Source organism: Natrix helvetica (assembly GCF_964273705.1).
Source record: "Natrix helvetica genome assembly, chromosome: Z".
NCBI lineage: Eukaryota > Metazoa > Chordata > Lepidosauria > Squamata > Natricidae > Natrix > Natrix helvetica.
Genome location: NC_138554.1, coordinates 38,464,395 through 38,489,966, shown reverse-complemented (window position 1 = coordinate 38,489,966; position 25,572 = coordinate 38,464,395). Strand labels below are relative to the sequence as shown.

Sequence of the window (25,572 nt, the reverse complement as noted above, 5' to 3'; positions counted from 1 at the left end):
TGCCTAGGGTCTCAGAAGGGCTAGAGACTTGGGAGGAAGATTTTCCAGAATCACCAGCCTCCTCCCAAGGGGACAGCGATTCGGATTCTGAAGAAGGCGAAATCAGAGAGGATAGACTTTCTGAGGATGAAGGCATGCCTCCTCCCAAACCTACCTTCTCCGGATTGTTCCAGCCCTCTTTGTACAAATCCCTTCTGTTCAAGGCCAAGACATCTGCCAAGCTTGGCAACAGGCCAACAGAAGCCCCGGTACAACCCCAGGGGTTTTCAGCGGAAAACATTTTTGAGGAGCAGGCCATCGAAGCAGATACAGTGCCCACACCCAAGTCTTTCCTAGACATGATCAAGCGGCAATGGGCCTCTCCCACGGCAGGCCCCATGCCCACTTCCATGGACAATACCTTCTTCAACGTGGACAGGGACATGGCCCAGGTGCTTTTGCAACCCACCATCAATGCGCCTGCATACACCGACTAACATGCCAGGGAAACCAGAGGATGCCCTGAAGGCGGAAGACCTCACCTTACAGAGGATGCATCAAGGAGCGGCCTGGGCAGTGAGAGCAGCCACCACCACCTCCTTCTTCAACCAGTCTTCTCTGCTGTGGCTGCAAGACCTGCAGCAGCAAATCCCCATTTCGGATGGCAGGGCCCACCAAGACATCAACAAGCTGGTGGCCACTATCCAATTGTCCTCAGATGCTATCTTAGCTGCACAGAGACCCACCTGCATATACCCATAGCCCCGGAACACCGTAAACATCTCAGGTTCTGCTACTAGGGCACCACTTCCAGTATCGAGCCCTGCCTTTCAGGTTGTCGGCCGCCCCTCGAGTTTTCATGAAGGTAATGGCGGCATTGGCAGCTCACCTGAGGCAGGTTCCTGTTCGAATTCAATGTTACTTAGATGACTTGCTGTTGCAGTCGTTCTCCTTCAAGGGTGTGCTACGGGATCTAGACACTACTATGGCAGTCCTGAGAGACCACGGGTTTCGGCAAACCTGGCCAAAAGCCACCTTCACCCCTCCACTAGTCTGGTCCACCTAGGAGCCCTGATAGATACAGAGGCAAGCATGGTTTCTCTGTCATCAGAAAGACAGCTCTCTCTTAAGCATCTAGCCACTCAGGTAGCCAGGGGGTGTAGGGTATCCTTAGCCACACTGCCCAAGCTGCTTGGCACCATGCTGTCTGTCATTGGCATTGTCCCTTGGGCTCGGTTCCACACCAGAGACCTCCAATGGTTCCTTTTGCCTTTCCAGCGAAGGCGCATGAGCTGTTCCCAGGCCAAGGTTCTTCTGCCCACAGAAGTATCCCGCTCACTGACTTGGTGGACGTCCCCGGCAACCTCCAAGGACAAGATCTTCAGAATGCCAGACAGGCTGACAGTAACAATGGACGCAAGCCTGTTCGGATGGGGCACCCATCTGCGGGCTCAGATGGCACAAGGACAATGGAACCAGCCGGAACTGACTCACAACATAAACTGGTTGGAGTTCAGGGCGGTCCGCTGGGCCCTGCTTCAATTTCATCACCTTGTCAGGGGCAGCCATATCTTAGTCCTCACAGACAACATCACCACCAAGGCTCATATAAACAGACAGGGCGGGACCAGATTGAAGGCCCTCATGAAGGAGGCCAAATGACTGGGGCAATGGGCCAAAAGGAACATTCTGTCATTGACTGCGGAACATATAGCGGGGGTGGACAACATCAGAACCAACTGGCTCAGCCGGACTGAGGTGGACAATTCAGAGTGGAGCCTGCAGCCGGCGATATTCAAAGCAGTGGCAAGGCACTTTGGACGGCCGGAGGTCGACCTATTCACCACCCCTCTCAACGCCCAGCTCCCAAGGTTTAATTCCAGCTATCAGACACGGGGGGCAGAGGGGGTGGACACTCTCTGATGCCCATGGCCCCAGGGGCTCCTCTATGCCTATCCACCATTACCCCTCATTCCCAAGGTGATATAGAAAATCCTGCGGGAGGGGGCGAAGGTGGTGGCGATTTCCCCACACTGGCTCCGGAGGCCTTGGTTTGCTGATCTCCAATCTCTCTTGGTGGACAGGCCCTGGAGGATCCCCCAGGAGAGGATCTCCCTCAGCCAGGGATCGCTGGAGCACCTGGACCCTCAGTGGCTTCAGTTGACTGCTTGGCACTTGAGTGGAGCATCCCGAGGGAAGGCCACTTCTCCCCCAGGGTGATACAGACTATTCAAGCAGCTCGTAGACCTTCCACAGAGCGTATTTACATGGAGTGCCTTTTCAACATCGTGCAGCTCCAGGGGCCACGATCCGGTTCGAGCCACAATCCCGCAGGTTCTGGACTTCCTTCAGGTGGGCCTGGACAGAGGGTTAGCTCCCAACACGATTAGAAGACAGATTTCGGGGATCATATAGGTACTTCTGTGCGATAGGTCTCAGATCTTGACTCACCACCCTGTGGTCAGGCAATTCTCAAGGATGCATCCAATCTTCAGCCACCTACGGTACACAGGTATCCCTCCTGGGACTTGCATAAGGTGTTGGACGCTCTGACAGGCCCTCTTTTCGAACCCTTGTGAACTGTGTCTCTTAGGTTTTTGACTCTTAAAGTGGCCTTTCACCTCAACCAGGCGGATATCTGAACTACAGGCTCTGTCGGCCAGGGTGGATCTCTGCGTGTTCCACCAGGACAGGGTGGTACTAAGGTTGGACCCCTCCTTCATCCCTAAGGTGTGCTCCTGCTTCCACTGCTCGCAGGAATTGATATCCTCCAATTTCTGCCCGGACCCCTCTCACCTGTTAGAGAGGAAGTGGCACACCCTAGATGTAAGGAGGGCTCTGAGAATTTACCTCAGAAGAACCCGGCCGAACAGGAAGTCTGAAGCCCTGTTTGTCTCTTTCCAGCCGGGATCCCTGAGGAACAAGGTGACATCCACCACCATAGGCAGGTGGTTAGAAGCCTGTATTGTTACCGCCTACTAAGCATGGGGTCTGCAAACACCAAGCTCTATTACAGCGCATTCCACATGAAGCGCAGCCACCTCAATGGCCTGGGCCATCCAGGCCTCATTGACTGAGATCTGTAGGGCAGCTATGTGGTCTTCCCCCTCACCATTCGTGAGGAACTACAAACTGGACTCCTTTGCCTCTGCAGAGGCTTCATTCGGGCATAGGGTGTTGCAGGTTGTGCACAGGGAGGAGGTGACACCTCACCAGGCATAAGGTTTGTGCGAGCTCTTAACATGGGTAACCCTTCCTAGGGACATGTAAGCTTTGGTACGTCCCATCCTGGATACTCCTCCCCTCACTATGGAGAAAGGGTATTGGTACTTATCTGATAAGCCTCTTCTCATAGTGGGGGAGGAGTATCCAGCCCCTCCCTGATATGGTTATGTAACATGAGCATTATGTTTGATGGTTGAGCTGTTCTGTTGAAGAAATAAATAAAGGTTGAAACTAAGATAAAGTCTGGAGTGGATGACACAGTGAGTTGGATAAGGTTGTTCACTGATAACTGGGTGGTACCTGGTGACAGGGCATGGCCCAAAGAGCTTATCTGACTCAGCCCAATCAATGAGAGGACAAGGTCAACCCATCCTGGATACTCCTCCCCCACTATGAGAAGAGGCATATCAGGTAAGTAGCAACGCCCTTTTCAGTCTGTACAACAGCAGTGGAGGAGCACAACTCGTAGTGGCCAACTTGGCATGGCCAGCTCACTGCCGCCAGCTTGTCACTGCAAAGTTGCCTTTGTTAACTCGAAGCCACCAAGTCATTGCAGGACAACTCAACATGGGCAGCCAGAGGGAGAACTGGTTGGCGGGCGAGAAACTGCTGGTTTGCTCGTGTGCGTGCTGTGCATGCTTGATGCACGCAGTGCGCGCATGCCCAATGCGACATGAGGGGGGACACACACTGGATCTTATTTTTGTCTCTGGCCAATGGAGGAGTGATCTGGGAGTAGGGGTTTTAGCTATCACCCCCCTGTCATGGTCTGATCACTCACTTCTCCGGCTCGACTTTCCAGCCGCTACTCCCCACCGCAGGGAGGCGGAACCGGATTGTCCAAGATGGTTCCGCCCCAGGCGCCTGATGGAACCTGACAGGTTCCAGATGGAGCTCGGGCCATTTCCTGTAGCCCTGACCCACACCCGGTTGGAGGACCTAGTGTCTGCATGGAACAGTGCGGCCACTGGGGCCTTGGACCGGGTGGCGCCTTTGTGGCCTCTCTTGCGGCAGCAAACCACCCAGGCCCCTTGGTTTACCGAGGAGCTGAGGGTGATGAAGTGCCCCAAGAGACGCCTAGAGAGCAGATGGAGATCGTCACGCTCTGAATCTGACCGAACTCAGGTGAGAGCCCATTTACGGACTTACCTTGTGGCGTTAAGAGTGGCCAAGCGTCAGTATTGTGCCACTCTTATTGCGTCCGCAGATAACCGCCCTGCCACCCTGTTTGGGGTGACCCGCTCCCTCCTCCAACAGAGGCCGCGGGAAGCCCCTCTGCAGGGCAGAGCAGAGGAATTTGGGGAGCATCTGCAGGACAAAATCGCTCAGATTCGAAGCGAGTTGGTCCCTGCTAGTGGTCTGGAAGGGACGTCGGAGGCGGGTCGTGAGGTTCCATTCTGGGATGAGTTTGACTTTGTTACTTCTGATGATATGGACAGGCTGCGTAAGTGACTGGGAGCCACCACATGTTTATTGGACCCGTGTCCCTCCTGGCTTGTACTGGCATCCTGGGAGGTCACACGAGGCTGGCTCCAGGAGTTAGTCAACGCTTCTTTGAGTGAAGGGTTCCTGCCGGCCGCCCTGAAAGAGGCGGTGGTGAGGCCCCTCCTCAAGAAGCCTTCCCTGGACCCAGCTTTATTAGCCAACTACCGTCCCATCTCCAACCTTTGCTTCCTTGCGAAGGTTGTAGAGAGTGTGGTGGTACAACAGTTTCCACGCCACCTGGAGGAAACTGATTATCTGGACCTGCACCAGTCCGGTTTCCAGCCTGGCCACAGCACGGAGACTGCATTGGTCGCATTGGTGGATGATCTCTGGAGGGCCAGAGATGGGGGCTGCTCCTCCATCCTGGTCCTATTAGACCTCTCGGCGGCTTTCGATACCATCGACCATGGTATCTTATTGCATCGATTGGAGGGGTTGGGGGTGAGGGGCACCTGGTTCCAGCGACCCAGGTCTCCAAATTACTGCTGGTTCAGTCAAACCAGTCTGAACTGGTAGGAACCCACCACTGGTGCAAATTAGCCTGAGGTTTACAATGGAGCGAGACTGAGAGGGTGAGCAAAGCATAGAGCAACAGCAGCCAGAAGTTTCACATTTTCACAATCTTGCTGCCACTGCTGCCGCCATTACATTGAACTCTGGTTCATTTGGAGTTTGGGTCATTTGACAGCAGTGGTGGTCTTCAGCCATCCGGTGGCAGTGCCAGTGGGCAGGGCAAGTGGCAAGGAGGCAGCAAAGAATGGATGCATCACATTTTCACATCCTCTACCCCTGTACTGAGCTTCCACTACTGCTGTTGCATGGCCCAAACCCTGCAGCCATCCCTGAATGGCCCACAGCAATGATGGCGGTAGGAGTATGAAAATGAGACGTGCATGGTCTCCACCGCCTGTCCTGCCCACTGCCACCACTGCTGAACTAGCAGTGAATTTGAATACTGCCAAATGGCCCAAACTCTAAATGGCCTGCAGCTCAGCACAGTGGCGACAATGGTGGCAGCAGTGTGTGTGAAAATGGGAATCCTCCAGCTGCCACTGCTGTGCACTCTACCTACCCAACTGGCTCTCATTCCAGTGTGAGTTGGCAGAGGTGAGCTAGCTGTGCCAAAATGGCCGTTCTAAGTTGTCCTAGACCAGGGGTGTCCAAACTTGGGAACTTTAAGACTTGTGGACTTCAACTCCCAGAATTCCCCAGCCAGCATGGGAGTTGAAAAGTTTCCAAGTTTGGACTATGCTGGCTGGGGAATTCTGGGAGTTGAAGTCCACAAGTCTTATAGTTCCCAAGTTTGGACACCCCTGTCCTAGACCCTACAATGTTTGATGTCTGTCTGTCTCTCTTTCTCCCTCCCTCCATCCCACCCACCCCACTGGCTTTTAGATATTTGACAGCAATCATTGTGCATTCCTGGGGTCTCCCAGTGCACACCCAGCAATGGTGCCTTTTTCACCTGCAACATAAATCTTTCATTGGTAATTCCTGCTGAATACTTTTATTAAGATATTTTCATTAAGAATTTTAATCACAATAGTAAAACCTGAACTTAGATAAAGAGGAGAGTAGGAAAAAAAGAATAAAAAGTAAGAGGAAAAAAAAATAAAAGTACATAAAGAAGAGATTTCTAATCTTCGTGACAAGTATAAGTGCATAGAACTCCGGAGCCTGGGGAAGGCGAAAACGTCCCCCCCCTGCTGTGGTGCAGGAGGGGACTAGACCACGCCCACCCAGCAACTGGGCAGAGAACCCGTTGCTAAAAATTTTGAAGCTCAACCCTGCTGTCCACCCTACCTTCCCCAGGAGTCAGCAATTCCTTTGGTATTCCGAAGCAAAGTTCAGTAAGCATACTAGGAAAAATTAGAACGAGTCCAGTGATAGCTTCAGACGAGAAATTTCAAGGCTGTTGTTAGAATCAGAGAGTATTGTCAGCTCTGATGTGATGCCAGGTTTAATTTTGAATGGGATAAATTGAAATGGAAAGTACCAGCAGCTATATCTCAGGGGTGTCCAAACTTGGCAACTTTAAGACTTGTGGACTTCAACTCCCAGAATTCCCCAGCCAGCTCTGCTGGCTGGGGAATTCTGGGAATTGAAGTCCACAAGTCTTAAAGTTGTCAAGTTTGGACACCCCTGCTATATGTATTAATTATGATGGTTGTAAAGTGGGTCATTATGTGACCAACCCAATTTTATAGTCTATTTTGTGGCCATAGTCATTAATTGAACATGATGGTTGTTTTAAAAAATCCATTGCTTGTTGTGGTGTTTTTGCCCCAAAAAACGGAAGTTAATGCTAGGTTTTAGCAAAAGCATCATAAATTGTGGTCATGTGACCATTGGATATGCAAATGGCCCTAAATGCAGGGGGTGTTGCCAAATGCCCGAAATGCAGTCACATGACCCTCAGAACCAGTCTTAAGCATCTTTTCAGATAACTTTTCTAATTTTGAATGATTGCTGATAACAGTCTATATATGTATGTATATATCTGTGTCTCTACTTTCTTAAAATCTGGACTGAGTCTTAACTCCTATTACTTTGTAAATTTACTTATGGTAATAAAGGAGTTCTATGTGAAGCATGGAGTACTTTTCACTTAAGTACTGAGTATGAAAAATGAAAATTCAAAATTCCCTAAAGCAATGCGGCAGATTGGTATTTAGGATATTTAATCAAGAACCTAAGTAGCAATATTTTATTTTTTATTTATTTTTATTTATTTGTTTTGTCAAGAGTGTGTAAGACAATAGATATAAGTATAAGCATGATTATGAATACATGAAATGGGGACAGTAGGACAGGGACGGTAGGCACGTTGGTGTGCTTATGCACGCTTCTTACAGACCTCGTAGGAATGGGGTGAGGTCAACAGTAGACAGTCTAAGGTTAAAGTTTTGGGGGTTTGGGGAAGAAACCACAGAGTCAGATAGTGCATTCCAGGCATTGACCACTCTGTTGCTGAAGTCGTATTTTCTGCAATCGAGTTTGGTACGGTTTACCTTTAAGTTTGTATCTATAGTGTGCTCGTGTATTGTTATGGTTGAAGCTGAAATAGTCATTGACAGGTAGAACATTGTAGTAGATAATTTTATGTACTTACGTTTAAGGTGAGACCGAAGGCGGCTTAGTTCTAAATTGTCTAAGGCCAAAATTTCAAGTCTGGTGGCATAAGGTATTCTGTTGCAAGCAGTGCAGTAGAGGACTCTCCTCATGAAATATGTCTGGCCTCGCTCAATTATGTTTTTTTTTTAACAAAGTTTTATTGGTTTTTTTAAAATTTACAGGGAAAAAGGTAGTGGAAAAAGTATACAAATTTTGGCAGTTGCGAAGTGCGGTAGGTGCCCCCTCCCTCCATACTCATAATATACATCTAAACAAAAATCATTAATACAGAGTAGTATATAGACAGTATATTAATTCAATTGGTAATTTCGATCAGTTTATGTCAAAAAGATTTTCTTATTCATTTTTGTGATCTGAGCTTTCTTGGTATTGCCCCATCTCCCCCCGCCGACAGATCTCCGGCCCCTCCCGTGTCCTGCGTGTCTGTTGTAGGATCATCTGATTTTTCTAGGTGTGCTTTGTTTTTTTCCATAAAGGCCTGCACCTCTATGGGTGTATTAATTCGAACTCTTGTCTCCTCCCAGAATATTAACAAACCTTCAGGCATCAACCATCTGAACCACACCCCCTTCTGGTATAATTTATTCGCTAATTGCGAATAACTTTTTCTTTTTCCCCTCACTTTCTTGGGGATCTGCTTCAGAATGGTTATTTCCCTATCTTGGTATGTCAAGGCTTGCCCCCTTTGTGCACTCAGAATTTCATCTCTTGTACTTTTTCTGAGAAATTTAATGTGTACCTCCCTGGGTGCGTTGTGTGTTCTAGCATAGGCTGAATTCACTCTATAAACCAGGTCTATCTCCCACCCCATCTGTTGTTTTTCTTTCTGAATGTATTCAGCCAGAATACTTGTCATGATGTCCCTTATGTTTTCATCATCAGCCTCCATCACGTTTTGGAATCTAAGGTAAAAGGACATTCTCTCAAACTCTATTTTCATCTGCTGGGTATCAAGTTCCTTGTTTCCCTTCTGCACCCCTTCCACCCCCTCCCTCATCTCAGTCGTCCCACCATCCAAAAGATCCAGTCTCTGTGAGTTCTTATTGATTTGAGCCTGATTCTCTTTAATTTCTTCTTTCATCTCCTTTAGTTGTTTCTTTATTTCCTCTTGTCCCTGTAAAAGTTGCTGGAACATTTGTTGAAACTCCGTCTCTGTACTTTTAGGTTGCATCAAAGCTGTTATTGTTGATTGTGTACTAGGACTGGAGGTTGCAGATGTCGGGGCAGAGGTAGCAAAGCCAGGCTTTCCAGGAGGTGGTCTTTTAGGAGACATTGTTTATAGAATAAAGAGTTCAGTCAGTGTAGAGAATGGTCAGTCAGAGCGGCAGAGCAGCCAGAAGAGTCCAGAGGGCAGAGGGTCCAGGCAGAAGAGAGTTTCTCTAATCACCCTGGCAATAGAGCAAAGTTTTTCACTCCAGGGAGTTCAAAAGGTAGCAATCAACAAGAGATTTGTCTGAGTAGCACGGAGACAAAGACCGGAAGCCTGAAGTTTTAAAGGTGGAGTCAGGTTTCACCGTTCATAAAGACAACGGAAGTGTGCCATCTTGCCCTGCCAGCTTCGGATTTAGAGGCATAACAAAGTTTTCAAAAGTTCAAAGTTCCCAAAGTTCCCAGATCATCAATATATTATGGGGTTAAGTCCGAGAAAATCACTTTTAGTAAGGGCGTGACATCATTGGTTGGCTCTCCCCCCTCCTCCTTCCCCTGGGGCTGAGAGCAGAATTGTTCCAAGCCGCCTGTCCGAGGGAGGGGGGGAAATCCCCCTCCCTCCAGCCGCACCTCTCCAAATCAGCCGAAAGGAAAAGTTTTGAGCTGCTGGCAGTTTCTCCAAGTTAGTAAGGGGAATGGAAAGGAGTCTACGCCTCACCGCACCACAGCCGTGTCCTTCTGCTTGCTCATTCTCCGCACAGCCTTGCAGCAAAGACGCCGGGGCGTCTCCCCATCATACTCCCCAGTGCCTGGAGCGAGGAGGGGGGGCCCCCACCGGCCGCAGATCCCGGGGATCCTCCACAGTGCCGCCCCTCCAGCAGGAGCCTCTACGGGGTGTCCTGTGCCCCCCAAGGAGTGGGGAGCCCACCGGGGAAGCGCGGGGCAAGCAAAGCTTGCCCGTCGCCGTCAGCCGCCGGAACCGGAAGCCTCGCTCAATTATGTTAATGTCTGATATGCAGTGCGGGTTCCAGACAGATGAGCTGTATTCGAGAATTGGTCTAGCAAATGTTTTGCACTGGTTAATAGTACAGTGTTACCAGAGAAGAAGCTACACAGGATTAGGTTAACAACTCTTAATGCCTTTTTGGCAATGTTGTTAGGGTGGGCTCTGGCACTTAGATCATTAGAGATGAGTACTCCAAGGTCCTTGACAGGGTGGAGATCGTCTACAAGGTCATATCTGCAGGAGTATATGCTGGATGCTTAACAGGTTTCTTCAAATAGGGATAAAGAAGAATATGAGTAACATTATCTTTTTCTTCTTTCCTCTCCCAATACCACTTATAGATGATAAGGGGGTTAATTTTCCTTCTCTGACAATTGTCTCTTTGCCAAATCATAGATACCATTTTAAACAACAGTAGCATACAATGCAACATTATTTTTGGTCTACGTATATTACACTTTGAGAAAAAAATAGCCAAAATAGCAGCAAGCAATTACTCCTCCAAACGTCAGTGTCAGCGTCTTCTCCATCCACATGAAATACGGTAATATGTTCAAAACAGGATCTAAAAATGTAGATTTTGCAACTTGCCATTTTCTGCTACCTTTGAATCAGCAATAAGAAGAAAACCGCTGACAAGAATTGGGAGGAAGTAATTATCTGCTTTGTAATATAAAAGTTTTAGGAACTCTTTAAAACTTGTATAATACAATATGAATATAACATTTCCAATCAGTATTTATACAAAAATTTAAGCATCTTTTATAGACTTAAAATTATGAAGTGCAACATCAGAAACAATTGAAATAGGACTTGACCAGTGACATTTCTCAATATCGGGATAGTCTCATCATTGTTTCCGTTTATTGAAAAGATCATATTAGGATTAGTAAAGCTCACTTCAAAATCCTACTCAATAATGAAGCCACACATGAAGTAGTCATATTATTTCAGCATCATTTATCTAACAGTATATGTTGGGTGAAACAGAGGAGGATGGACACCACAGGCGTCAAATTCAGCATGTCACGTAGCTGTCATGTGACATATTGCGATGGTTTTTTCCCCTTTGTGGAGCTGGGGTGGGCATGGCCTGTGTGTGATGCATCTGGCCTGAGGGCCACCAATTTGGTACCCCTAGTGTACCCCATTCCTGAGTTCCTCAGAGAAATGTATTCTCTTCTACAGTGAAGTCATCAAACTCAGATGTAGTCAGACCTCAGTTCTTGCAACAAAGGCCAGCTAGGATAAGCTTGAAGCATAGTCCAAAAATTAAAAACTAGACAATCAAGAAAAAGGAAATAATACAAATCTTGCTCCAACACTGGTCTGTGAACAAAAATGTTTAGTATTCCCTTTTCTTTCTTTTTGATGCCTTCAAATCAGTCATGACTCCTGGCACTTGCCTGGGCTAGTTCCTGTAGTTTTCTTGACTAGATTTCTGGAAGTGGTTTACCATTTCCTTCTAGAGCTAAAAGAGAGTGACTGGCTCAAGGTCACCCAGATGGCTTTATAATCCAAGGCAGGACTAGAACTCCCAGTCTCCAGTTTCTAGCCTGGTGTCTTAACCACACCACAAGTAAGTTGTCTTCTCTACCTTAGAATCTTAACAATGCTCAACCCTGGATTAAGTATTAAGAAATTACAAAAAGGGGATAATATGGATATGTTACTATCAAGGATATTTTCTCTGTGTTTTATACAAAGCTAGCATAGTGGCTTTGAACCTTCACCTGCCTAGATCTAGGTAGTACCAAATAAGACATGGAAACCTTAATCACATGGATATTTGATTCTAGATTTGCAGATTTTAAAAATCCTAATTGCCTCATCTTGAGTTTGGAGCCTCTAGCCACAGAATTGTTCTTCTAGGACCGTGATGGCGACCATTTGGCATATATGTCACAGGTGGCATGCAGACCCCTTTCTGTGGGCATGCAAGCTGTCACCCCAGCTCAGCTCTACCGCACATGCACGCAAGCCTCCCGCCAGCCAGCTGGTTTTCGTGTCTCTGCTACTAGAGCAGGACGCCCTTCGCACAGTCACTCAGGCCCTGGTGACTTCCCGTCTTGATTACTGCAATGCTCTCTACATGGGGCCCCCCTTGAGATGCACCCGAAGGCTCCAGTTGGTTCAGAATGCAGCCGCGCGGACAATTATGGGGAGTACTAGGTACTCCCATGTAACAACACTTCTGCGCGAGCTGCACTGGCTGCCTGTGGCTTTTCGGGTGCATTTCAAGGTGTTGATTGTCATCTTTAAAGCGCTTCATGGCTTGGGACCTAGTTATTTGCGGGATCGCATTCTACCCCATACATCCCTATGACCAATCCGCTCACACAGGGAGGGACTCCTCCGGGTACCTTCCACTAGGCAATGCGGGCGGGCGGTGCCCAGGAGTAGGGCCTTCTCTGTGATGGGCCCAACCCTCTGGAACGAACTCCCTCCTGATATTAGAACTACCATTGATCTCCGCTCCTTCCGTAAGAAACTCAAGACCCACCTGTTCCGATCAGCCGGCCTGGCCTAATTGTAATCACAAGTACAACCTATTACGGACCCTCCTGGATGGCTTTTTAAATTGTAAATTTTGGGGTTTTAATTTGGTTTTAGATTGTTTTTAACTATAATTTAGTTTGGGTATTATACAGACTGTATGTGTACGTGGTTTGTCAATTGTTTCGTGTTTTGCCTTGTTGTTTTTATATATGTACTGTCTGTACACTGCCCCGAGTCCCTGCGGGGAGAGGGGGCGGTATATAAATTTAATAAACTCAACCTCAAACTCAAACTCTGCTGCGCATGCACAGGAAGTGGGGCGGATGCGGGAGATGCGCACCCATGCATGGGGTGCATGTGGAGGTTACATGGGGTCATGCATGCGTGGGGTGGGGTGCATGTGGGGGTTACATGCGTATGTGCAGGGGGATGAGGGTTTATGCACCCATTGCATTATGGGTACACGTATACACTATATTGCCAAAAGTATTCGCTCACAACTGCTGATTATGTGGATGGGTGAGCAAATACTTTTGGCAATATAATATGTGCGCCATGTCACAAATGCGCACGCACACTTTTGGCACGCAACTGCAAAAAGGTTAGCTACCACTGTTTTGGGGCATCTATGCCAGGGATGTGTGGTATACTTGTTAATGAAGACACCTCTAGTGGGGGTAAGATGAAAGGTGAGATAAAAATATTAAGCGGTAATTAAATCAACTGAATTGATTTCAGACTGGTAGGATTATGATTTATTATGGTTTGATAATAGCAAGCCTTGAGTTGTGTTCATAATGCATGGTAAGTTTTAAACCAGGCCAAATCATTATTCCTACATTACTCAGGAATCCCTAATAAATCCACAGGCCAACCAAAAGATTTGAAAAGTGTTAGAGAGACAGAAGGTACATGAGTTGCATACATATTTGTTTAAGTATGGATGGAAATAAGAGATTCAAGCTATTTTTCTTACGTGTTCGCCGGTTAGTCTTGAGCAAACCTTCCTTCAGTCTATTCCTCAATTGCATTGTTGCAACAGTAATTCAGTTCATGGGTGAATTAAAGAAGTAACAATTACATTTTACCACATTAACTCTGAAATATTGTAACTTTGTCTTCTTCTAGAGCATAAGGTGATAATTATTGGATTGGACAATGCTGGAAAAACCACCATCCTTTACCAGTTGTGAGTGTCTCCTTGTCTTTCTCCTTTTTCAGTATCCAATGTCTCGTTTAAATAAATCTCTTGGTCTGTTCCCTTTGCAACAGTTTAATCCAGAGGTAGGCAAACTCCTACATATCCTGTGAGTTGCATACATTTTCAATCTTTTTTTCTTTGCAGTTCCCAAATTTACCAGAGTCATGCCATCAGAAAGTTGTAGCAAATCTCTAAATTATTACAGTGCAACAAACTTAATAGCGAATCAATTAAAAAGTTAAGAAACTTCCACCTCTATGTGTCTCTAGTGATATCGTTGTGTCACTACTGCATATCCCTTTCCTGAAATTCTCAGGAGAACTCATGTTAAAGAAAAGAGTGACTTTGGCCACAAAAAGACTGATTACCTTGCTTTAATCTGTAGTTGGACTTCTAAACTGGAACAGTGCTTTTTAAATTCTGGTTTGGGGGATTCTGAGAATTGAAGTCCACACATTTTAAAGCTGGGGGTAAAAATCCAGAAAAAAAGAAAAGACTACTTTTTTTCCGTTTAAAATAATAGTAACATCCCAAATATTTGGCTGATGGATAAAAATGTCAAATTTAGTTTAAACATCTGGCTGTAGAGGAAGGAATGGCAGAGGCAGGGAGAGAGGTAAAAAAAAAGAATAAGTTTAGAGTTCTTACGTAGCTATGAATGGGGCAGGTCCAGCTCCCCTTGATTACTATTGAACCTGATCTAGCTCTAACCAGATGCTGACTGTTAGCTGAGAAGATTCCTGGGTGTAGGCTTCTAGCAATAAATCAGTTGCATTAAACCTGTACATGTGGATCTGTTTTTTTCCACATCTGACATGGCTTGGCTGTGTAACAAAGAAGAATCATAATATTATTTAGTATTATATATGGTACATTTCAGTGTTCAATATTAATAAATTAATAATTTAAGCAACCATGACTCCCTATCTCAGGCTCTTGGGAAGGACAATAGGTGGACAAAAATGCCAAATCTAGGTTAAAAATCTGTCTGGCTGTTATAGAGAACAAGCTACCATACTTGGGGTATTCTAAAGGTACAGATATAGGAATGCGGTGGCTCAGTGGCTAAGACACTGAGCTTGTCAATCAGAAAGGGCGGCAGTTTGGTGGTTTGAATTGATAGCACCGCGTAACAGAGTGTTACTTGTCCCAGCTTCTGCCAACCTAGCAGTTTGAAAGCATGTAAAAATGCAAGTAGAAAAATAGGAACCACCTTTGGTGGGAAGGTAACAGAGTTCTCGTGCGCCTTTGGCGTTTAGTCATGACCACAGAGACGTCTTCAGACAGCGCTGGCCCTTTGGCTTAGAAACAGAGGTGAGCACCGCCCCCTAGAGTCGGGAATGACTAGCACATATGTGCAAGGGGAACCTTTACCTACCTTTTTAAAGGGACAGAGCAGGGCCACATAATGTCTATTTCAACTGTTGCTCAAGGGACATGAGAGATTTATAGCATCCCTGTTCTGTTTCTTACTATCCCCAGAACAAGAATCAAGATTATTATATTAGTCACTGTGTGTACTTTTTTTTACTATTTTTTTTTCAATTTTTCCAAATCCTATGGAACATAAATATTTTGAAGGCTTAACTGTCTCAAATATCTTGGCCTTTTCTTTTTTTAAGATAAAATTGTATGGGGAGGATGGGATACTAACAAAGCACCTTATGATTTTGGTCTTCCATCAGCCTAATGAATGAAGTTGTGCATACGTCGCCTACAATTGGGAGCAATGTGGAAGAAATCATCCAGCACAAGACACATTTCCTCATGTGGGACATTGGTGGTCAGGAAAATTTGCGGTCTACTTGGAACACCTACTACTCCAACACAGAGGTAAGTTGGGTAAACATTAGTAAATAAATTAAGGAAGTAAAATAGTTATAGAATAGGGGGGAGGATAATGATCCAGAGTTGTGTTTCTTGAGCTCTCACCAATGGTGGGTTGCCAAATTTTTTACTATCGGTTTAGGCACGTGTGTGTGCGCACATGCAACATTTGCAGCACATGCGCAGAAACATCCGGATGGGTGGGCGGAGCCTCCCATCACTGCTACTATTGGTTCACCTGATTCGGGCCAAACCGGGAGCAACCCATCTCTGGCTCTCACGTTACAATTATTCCATAATCTACATTTATCACTCTTTAAAGCTTTTTGCTCTTTGGTCATCGGTTAGTGGGACACCATACACTAAATATTCATGCGCTATTGCTATTCAGATACGAGCTATACTTACTCATAGAAAGGGGGAAAAGTCTGAACCAGAAAAGATAAACATGTCATTATATATGTACAGCCCACTTATAATTGCTTTAAGTTTTTGTTCGAAATAAAGGGAGTCCTTGACTTACAAACATTCATTTAAGTAGCCGTTTGAAGTTACAACAGCACTGAAAAAGAGACGTATGACCAGTCTTTGCACTTACAACTGTTGCAACATTCCAAGGTCACATGATCAAAATTTAGGCATTTGGCAACCAGAATTGACAGTTGCCGCATCTTAGAATCATGTGATCACAGTTTGCAACCTTCCCAGGTGGCTTCTGATAAGCAAAGTCAATGGGGGGAGCTTAATTTGCAACTATAAATTCTTTTAACAACTGCAGTGATGTTGTGGCCCAGCAGCGGCCAGCTGAGCTGTTGGTGGACTCTGACAGCTCAGACCATTATGGGACTGCTCTGGAGGATGAGGAAGACTCTGGAGGGTGTTTGGAGTCAGAGCAGGAACTAGAGAAGCCTGTTGGCCACCAGGTGGCATCTGAGTCAGAGAGTAGTGAGGAGGAACAAGGGGAGGTTGTCCCTGATGTGCGTAGGCGTCGAGTGGATTGGAGAAGGGAACAGCTGTGGAGAAGACATCATAGAAGAAAGTAAGGACAGCTGGTTAAGGGTGTGGCCCCTCCCAAAGAGTTTATAAGTGGAGCGAGGGGAGGGGAATCTTCGCAGGAAACAACAGTCCATATTCGAGTCATTGCGAAAGCCTTCTGTAAGTTTTATCTTGTGTTTGTGAAGAGAACTTTCTAGGCTCCCAGCCAAAGGGTGGCTTTATCTATGTAATTAGTTGTGGCAGACAGCCAAACCTGGGTCTGCATATTCATTGGAATCACGGGACAGAACAAGTGATTTACTTAACAATTGTGGCAAAAAATGTTGAAAACCAGACACAACTCACTTAACTGCCTTGCTTAGAAATGGAAATTCTCGTCTCAATTATGATCACAAGTGGAGGGTTACCTGGATATGGTTTCAGAAATGCTCATTTTACATCCATTGTTTCTTCTCCTGTTTACACTTAGCTTCATAAGCAGCACATAAGGTTGTAAAATTTTGGCAATAATTCTTGGGGTCACAAAATTGTATAAGCATAAACCACGTATGCTAAGTTTAAACAAATGAAATTACAGTTTTGCACAAGGGCAGAGTATTTTTTTTAAAAAACTTAAATGCCAATGATCATAAATACATATAATTAACATAATCTTGATTGATGCTTTATATTGGTTAAATAAGGACCCGATGGCTCAATGGCTAAGACGCTGAGCTTGTCGATCAGAAAGGTCGGCAGTTCGATGGTTCAAATTCCTAGCGCCACATAACAAAGTGAGCTCCCGTTACTTGTCCCAGCTTCTGCCAATCTAGCAGTTCGATAGCATGTAAAAATGCAAGTAGAAAAAAATGGGGACCACTTTGGTGGAAAGGTAACAGCATTCCGTGCACCTTCACTGTTTAGTCATGCTGGCCACATGACCATAGAGATGTCTTTGGACAGTGCTGGCTCTTCGGCTTTGAAACGGAGATGAGTACCACCCCCTAGTCAAGAACGACTAGCACATATGTGCGAGGGGAAACTTTATAGGTTAAATCTGAATTCATACTAGGATGTTATTAATTCTGAGTTAAGTTTATGTGGGTATGATACTTACCCAAAATATTAATCAATATTGAAATGTCAAAAGGCTTTTGGCTATGCTAGTCCCCCTTATAAATCGATAACAGAGGCAAAGTCAAAGGTCTCAAAAGACATCAGCTTAGACAGGGTTTTTCAGTCTTGCTAACTTTAAGATGTGTAGATTTCCCCAGCTTGTTGGCTGGAGAATTCTGGGAGTTGAAGTCCATACATCCAAACATTGCCGCGGTTGAGAAATGCTGATTCAGAGGCACCATTTGGTGAAAGCTAGCATGAAATTATGGTATTCAGAAATACTGTTCAAGCCACTTCCACCCAATGTTTCTGTGTTTAGTGGACATGCTTTTGAACAATATTTTTTTAGTTTTCAAACACCATTTGGGTGGCACAAGTTGCCTTGATATAAAAGGAGGTTTTGTGTATCTGTTCTCATGTTTGTTTTCAACTGTGAAAACCAGACAACTAAAATGTAAATTTGCCACTGAATTTCAGGGCAATGATGTGGGAAGGATGTTCCAGATACCTCTTAGATCTTATGTTTGGTTTCCTCTAGTAGCTGTTTTCTGTCACTCTACTTCCTCTTGTATATTGATGTGGTGCGATCGCACGCAGAGTTATTGCTTAGGTATGCATTTTGTGGGGGATGGGAATTACCCGTGAATCTTGATTATATTATGGTTTCTGTTTTGTAGAAAAAAGGCAAGCTGAGACTCATTCTGCTTATGTCAAAACTGAATTCTTGACATTTTTAGATATGAAATGTCATTTTCTTCTCTTTCCTTTCCCTATATGCTTTCCAGACAGTACACTATTTGCCACGTAGAAATCTATTCCTACCTTTCGAATCTCTTTTTAAAAATCTCCCTGGAGAAGATGTCTAAAAAGCTCCATGTCTCTTTCGGTTAGATCTGCTTCCCTCTGCAGACATGCCCTGAAATTATTTTATTCTCTGGCTTCCATGAATTATGTTCTGATGTTAAAAATGTATTTTGATTATTTAACTCTGTTGTTCCTGGAATGAAGGCAAGCTTAGTTTTTGTGCAAAATAATGAACCTGGTTTAGCAAACACACCCAAACCTCTGAACTTCCTGACCAATATATTTAAGCTATAATACTAACTTAAACCTTAGATGTGAGCAAATGAGACATGCATAGAGGCTGCTGTTGTTAGATTTCTAGTTCTAAATATTCCTGTTTAATTTTACTTGCATTTTGTCTTCTATTTCCTCCCATCAGACAGGTAGTTTTTTACAGCCATCAAAAATGTTTACTTTTCATTCTTTTGAAGTTTTCCTGTGTGATAGGATCTTTCTTCATGTCTTCTTATATTTCCTTCTTCTCCTAAACAATGCTGTTTGGGGCACACAAGGACTGGCACTTGAAAACTAGGTTCACAGGAATGGTTTGCTTAATAGTATCTTATTGAGTAAGATAAAATTGCTAAGCTCATCCAATGTGCTATATCACAAACATGGTTTATAGATCACAATTTCTGCAATATATTGTGCTTGTAGTGGGTTGTATGAACCCAGCCACTGCTCCAATTCTGTTCACTTAGTCTTAATCAAGTTTATAAATGTGTTTTTTTCCCCTTTGATCAGTTTGTCATCCTTGTGATCGATAGCACAGATCGTGAGAGGTTGACAGTGACAAAAGAGGAACTGTACAAGATGTTAGCTCACGAGGTGAGTTTGCCTGCTACCACAAGCAGAGATATATGTTGTGTGTGATTTCAGATATTACTCCACAGCTGTTGCATACGTTTTATATTCCTGGGTGTCTTTTACATTTGCTGTTACAATGCTTCTTGTACCAATTACCTTTTAAACACTAGAATTGCACCTTCCTGCCGCTGCAGCAACTGGCCCTCAGTCCTGATCAGCTGATCATTGGCAGACTTGAGTAGACACTTGTCGGTTGGTCTGCAGGCCCGTGACAACCACGACCTGGATGATTGAGAACCTCTACAGACTTTTAAATTATAGCTACATTATTCATAATTCACAGCAGTTTATTTCAATGATGGTTTGTAGAATAATTATGAGTGAATGTACTCATGCTGGTAGGCCATAATTAATGGTTTATTAAGCCACAGTTGCTGGGTTCCATATCATGCTTTTCTTTGTTATTTCTATATTAAATTTATATGGCCGCCCATCACACTTGCACGTGACACTGAGTGGCATATATGGTTAAAAGAAAGCTAACAATTACAACTTACCATTATTAAATCAGTTAAAACTAGTTATAAAGTACAAAAGGACAAGGAGTGCAGTCTAAATTAGTGCAGTGCAATTACTTACAGGATCAATACCTCCTTGGGATCCTCAGCCCAACGACACATCCAGGTTTTGAGATTGGTCCACAAATTGCTTCCACAAATAAACAAATCATTTTGGATCCACACCTCATGCTAAGCCACAAACACACTTTTGTGACTGTCTTCTGTTCTGATCTTTATGTGATAGTTTTATGTATTATTTCTCTCATTTTGAATGAATCATGATAGAAACTGGAGGCAAACACCTATTCTAATCACTGCGCCATGGGGGTGCAGTGGTTAGAATGCAGTACTGCAAGCTACATCTGCTGTCTGCCGGCTGCCAGTAGTTCAGCAGTTTGATTCTCACTGGCTCAATATTGACTCAGCCTTCCATCCTTCTGTAGGTAAAATGAGGATCCAGATTGTTGGGGGCAATATGCTGACTCTGTAAACTGCTTAGAGAGGGCAGTAAAAGCACTGTAAAGTGGTATATAAGTCTAAATGCTAGTGCTATTCTCTCTTCCTTTCCACAGGATCTGCGTAATGCAGCTGTGTTGATATTTGCCAACAAGCAAGATATAAAAAATTCCATGTCTACCTCTGAAATTTCTAAGTTCCTCACCCTGAGCTCCATCAGAGACCACCCGTGGCATATTCAAGGTTGCTGTGCACTCACAGGAGAGGGGTCGGTAAACCAGAATTCTGTGCCCTAGGACAGCTGAAGTCTTCTCTCTCTAGAACAGGGGTGTCACACTCAATTTCACTGAGGGCCGCATCAGGGTTGTGTTTGATCTTGGTGGGGGAGTGGGGTGTGTGTGGGGAGGATGGGTGTGGCCAGTTCAACATAGCTCACGAAGGGGTGCCTGTAGTGGCCTGAGCGCTCTGCCAGGGAAAATGGGTTCCTGAGCATCATTTTCTGCTACGACAGTCTCCTGCAACCCTCTGCCAGAGAAATCAGGCCCCCAAGCTCTGTTTTGGGCTACAACGGCCTCCTGCAACTCTCTGCCCAGCAAAAACGGAACTCAGAGGGCTGGGTGTGGCCCTCCAGAGCTCTGATTTCGCTGGCAGAGGCACCACGTGCCATTCCTTTGCTGTTTCCAGGGAGGCCCCGCAAGCCAGATCTAAGCACCCCATGGGCCTTGATTTTCACACCCCTTCTCTAGAATGAGCGTCTTAATCTCAGATCGGGCGGGGGGGCACATGACATTAAGGCTGCAGATCAATGCCTCGCATTCAAATATGCAACAAATATTAAATGCAAATAGTTATCACTTATGTCAATTTCATCAATAATAGTAAAATGATTTATTATTTATAATTAATAATTTATAGATTAAATGCAAATGATGCTATTGATGTCACATGAAAGCAAAAATATGCTGTCTGCCATAACAGTAAAATATTTTACCCCTGTGGCTGCAATTGTTATCCCCCGTATCATATCATACATTCCTGAAGTCAACTAACATTGACAAATGGTTATTTCAGCAGCAACGGTCTCTGCACACCTGCAGGGCAATTACATGCCAGCACAGCACCTGCAAAAGTTCAAAACCTTCAAAATCCCACCAGGGCAGCTCTGCAGCTCCTCATTCTTTGCTGCTGCCTTGCCAGGTGGACTTTGTTGTGGGACAGCAGTGCAGTGCCATTGGTTTTTGAGGCATTCACAAACCATCTATTTAACATCCCTGCTGTAGAACCTGTTACTGTGTGAAATGAGCAAAGAGCAGATGGAAGTGCCAATCTTAAAAGGCATCAAGTTTCTCTTGATAAAAAAAAAAGTTCCTTCTATGGGCTAGGAACATAACGGGTATAGTTATATTGGGCATAGAAAGCAAAACAGTTCTGGCTTAAGCCAATAAATTCAATATTGCACAATGCAGCTTTCCTATCTCCTTGCCAAGCCTGGATTGAAACCCTGGAACACTATTAAACAGATTAGGTGTATTTTCTATTGTTGAAATACATCATGGGTGGAAATGTTTGTGGTTAATAACTCATCTAATGTGAATTGATAGATTTTTAATAACGGTTCTTAGAAACATTGAAGGTGGCCAATGCTACAATGTATGAATGTGGGAGGGGTGTGGGAAAAAGGAAAGTATTTCCTTAAGATATATTTATTTAATACATCCATATATAATTTCTCTAAAGAAAAATGTATGTTTCCTTATACAAAGTATCGTAAGGATTGGCCAATCAATTAGAATTAATTGAAAAAATCATTTTCACTGTGGATAGCATTAATCGTGCCCTATTTGAAAGACTGGTTTCTGGCTGTTTCTGCATAATATGGTTTTATCCAGTGGTGGGATTCAGCCAGTTCACACCTATTTGGGAGAACCGGTTGTTAACTTTCTAAGCTGTTTGGAGAACCGGTTGTTGGAAGAAATCTCATTTTGGTTTTTTCCACTTTACAGAGCTAATCCTGTAAGGAAGGCAGGAAGGAAACATTCTGGTGTTGGTTTTATCCTTTGGACTCAACTCAAGTTTAAAATTAAGAAAAGCAAAAGCACATCCTTTTGAAAGTGAAGAACACATCTGGAACCCTTAGCCTGTATCTTGGGTATAATTGTTGCTTGGGGTAGATGGGGCTGGTCAGAAAACACCCATTTACCAGCAGGCAAAACAGTAAAGTTACTACATTAAATTTTCAGATGCTGTCCATTACTTCAGTTTACCTTTTCTTAAAAAATAACCTGAGCATTTAGTTCAAGAGTCTCCAAATGTGGAACTTTAAAACTTGTAGACTTCAACTCCCAGAATTCCCCAGCCAGCATAGAGTTGCCAGGTTTGGAGACTCCAATCTAGTTTAAACCATCTACATTTTTTTCTTAGCTGGTATCTTTCTTAGAATGCATGTGGAGATTCAAGCAAAACCTAGATTTTTTTTTTAAAAAAATAAGGAGGTTAGAACCTGGAACAGTATGTCATGTGCCTTCCAAGACAATTCTTTAAAGAAATCAATTGATGCTACCTGTCTAATAAGCATTGGAGGGAGGTCTTGGACTTTTCTCTGATAAAGAGAAGAAAATGATTTCTCCCTTGAAAGGATCCAAGTTAATATCAGTTTTCTTCTAGGAATTGTGAATTTTGGGTTTTCTACCGTAGTATTAATCATTTCTTTTTCTCCACTCAGCCTTCCTGCTGGTTTGGAATGGATGATATCTCAAGTTGCTGCCAAGTAATCAGCCAAAACTACTTTGGGACTAGGGGGAAACAAACCAAAGCTTATATTTATTTCCACTTTGCAAAACTCAGGATCTGTTGGACCTTGGATGGCTTTCTTCCCTTCGTGAAAGGCATCAGTATTTTATTAAAATACTTTCTTAGCAGATGTCATATTGTAGGAGGAGTTGCATTCATCCTGTGGAGAGATTCTTCCTGGACTTCGGATCTAAGCGTATCACATTGGAAAATCTGTTTACATCACACCACTTGTGGCTTTGATTTTATACTTTTCCAATCAGAATGGGAGACTGCATTGAGAAGTGTTAAGTCCTATGAACCAAAAAAAATTATGGAACGCTGTTGAGCGAAAAAGACAGCATTCCTTTCCCCGGTGCTAAAATGTTTTGCATTATCATTGTGAAAACAACAACAAAGAGGGTGGAATGTTATTTTGGGAAATGTTATTTCATGGATTTCACTCTGCCTTGTGAGATTCCTGGACTGCTTCCCAAATGAAGAAGTAGCCAAAGAAATTTTGAAACAGATGTCCTCATTTCTTCATCTTCTCCTAGGATTGCTGTCATTTCATCTGTCCTATAGGTAATTCTTGACTTATGACCATTCCTTCAAAATCACGTGATTTTGGGGGGAACACTTGCAGTGTTCTATTGGTCACGTGATTGCAATATGTGACCCTTTTTTTGCTGTTTTTCTGATTTTTGCTGGTTTCTGGCAAAAAGTGGCCATGTGAGTGAATAGATTTGTTTAACTGCAGGATTCACTGAACAACTATGTGACTCACTTAACGATTGCAGTGATTTGCTTTACAATCGCAAAATTGACTGGCCATGTGCACTATTTTATGACCACAGTCACTTATGACTGAAATTCTAAAATCCATTGTGGTCATGTGTCAAGGATTACCTATACATCCAATAAATAATTTGAATGTTGTGTTGTTTTAGAATTTTCCAAGTCTCTTTTTTGTATTTTTCTGAATGTGTGTGTGTGTGTGTGTGTGTGTGTGTGTGTGTGTGGCTGCCAGTGAGAGAGAGACATATCAGGAAAGAGTTCTTTCAGCTGCTGTTTTGAAGTATTTCTTTCAAACAGGTCAAGGCAAGTTTGGGAGTTCAAGTAAAACAGGTAATATGAAAGTGTGAAAATCCATAAAGAAGAAAGGTCTTCCTTTCAATCTATCTTTTCTTCTTTTAAGAGGAACAATGTTAGGTTCTGATATTATAATAGCTTAGTCTCAAATATAACCTAAATAAAATTATACATGCTACTTCTGGTTTTAGAAATGCTTGCTATCCATCTGTAGGACAGACTGACCTGGGCACAAGGGAGAACTGTGGCTACCAGTCTTGCCAAAACAATTCCTCCTTGTACAGTTTATTATGTATAAATGTAGTTAATGCCATATTTAGTCTGATCTTTCATGCAGCAGACTCAATATAAGATAGCTGCCTCTATAGCTTCAGACTACAGAGAGGAGACCTTCCAAAAGTAATTTCATCCAAGATTTTTTTTAAAAAAAAGCATTCTACAAACAAAGAAAAAAGTAACTGTTAAGGGGGTAAGATATTTTCATTTTGCATGCTTCTAATATAAAACAATGTTTCTGAAGCTTGGCAAATTTTAAGATATATGGACTTCAACTCCCAGAATTCCCTAGCCAGCCATATTTGAGGAACACAGATGTAAATGAGTATTCAGAAATGTGATTCCTGATATAAATTTTTCTGAGCAGTGTTTTCCCCCCATCTCATTATGCAGTCAAGTCATCCCCTTACATGTATAGACCAAGACACATGAAGGATGGTGGCAAAAATGTAATATAGTCTTCCTGAACATAATGCAAATTATCTGTTTTTAAATGGTCAATACCAGGCTTGGAACTGTGGATAATCAGTATTAAACGTATCTGGGAAACTTTAATTTATTCAGCAAAATGATCAGAGATCTCACTTGAAGGTGGTATGCTAATTCATGGAAGTTACAGAAATATCTGCTTTTAGCATTAGAAGGTTTGGTGCTGTGTAAACAAATGTTATTTGTCTTTTCTATGTCCAAATGTATTCTTATAATGGTGGAATTTTTAAAAATATTTCTAGATATGGTCTCTTTGAACTTAAAAAAAAAATAAAGTATTTCTTCATTAAATGTCATTTATTTTGCACCTCTTCCTGTGTGGTGCCCTTGTGGTCAAATATTGCAAAGTCAAGGGTGTGATGAATTTCACCCAAAGGCTGTAACTGGGTCTGGTGCCGCAAATCTTGATAAGAATCTAGAAAATGGGTGTCAAATTTGATAGCGTCGTGATGTATCATGACTTTTTTTTTTTGGCTTTGTGGGGCTAGAGTGAGCATGGCCTGCGCATGACACATCTGGCTCACGGGCTGCCAGTTTGACATCCCTGATCTAGAAAATCCAAGAATCCCTTTGCAATTCCCTAAGTTTTCACATCATTCAATATCAAGTTTCATCAATAACTTGCACTGTATAGTAAAGATTTCCTTAACATCTCCTGTCTACTACTTCACACTTAATTATCA

General features: G+C 43.8%; 1 protein-coding gene across 1 annotated transcript in view; it reads left to right on the top strand.

Annotated features, from left to right (window-relative positions):
* Positions 1 to 25,185, top strand: part of ARL5C (ARF like GTPase 5C) — a 33,614-nt gene extending 8,429 nt beyond the window's left edge. The window contains exons 2-6 of the mRNA XM_081969937.1: positions 13,607 to 13,667; positions 15,365 to 15,512; positions 19,185 to 19,268; positions 20,380 to 20,531; positions 22,986 to 25,185. Of these exons, the coding sequence (XP_081826063.1) occupies positions 13,607 to 13,667; positions 15,365 to 15,512; positions 19,185 to 19,268; positions 20,380 to 20,531; positions 22,986 to 23,034 (494 nt within the window). The 3' untranslated portion in view covers positions 23,035 to 25,185. The remainder of the gene's footprint in view (positions 1 to 13,606; positions 13,668 to 15,364; positions 15,513 to 19,184; positions 19,269 to 20,379; positions 20,532 to 22,985) is intronic.
* Positions 25,186 to 25,572: the final 387 nt, after the last annotated feature.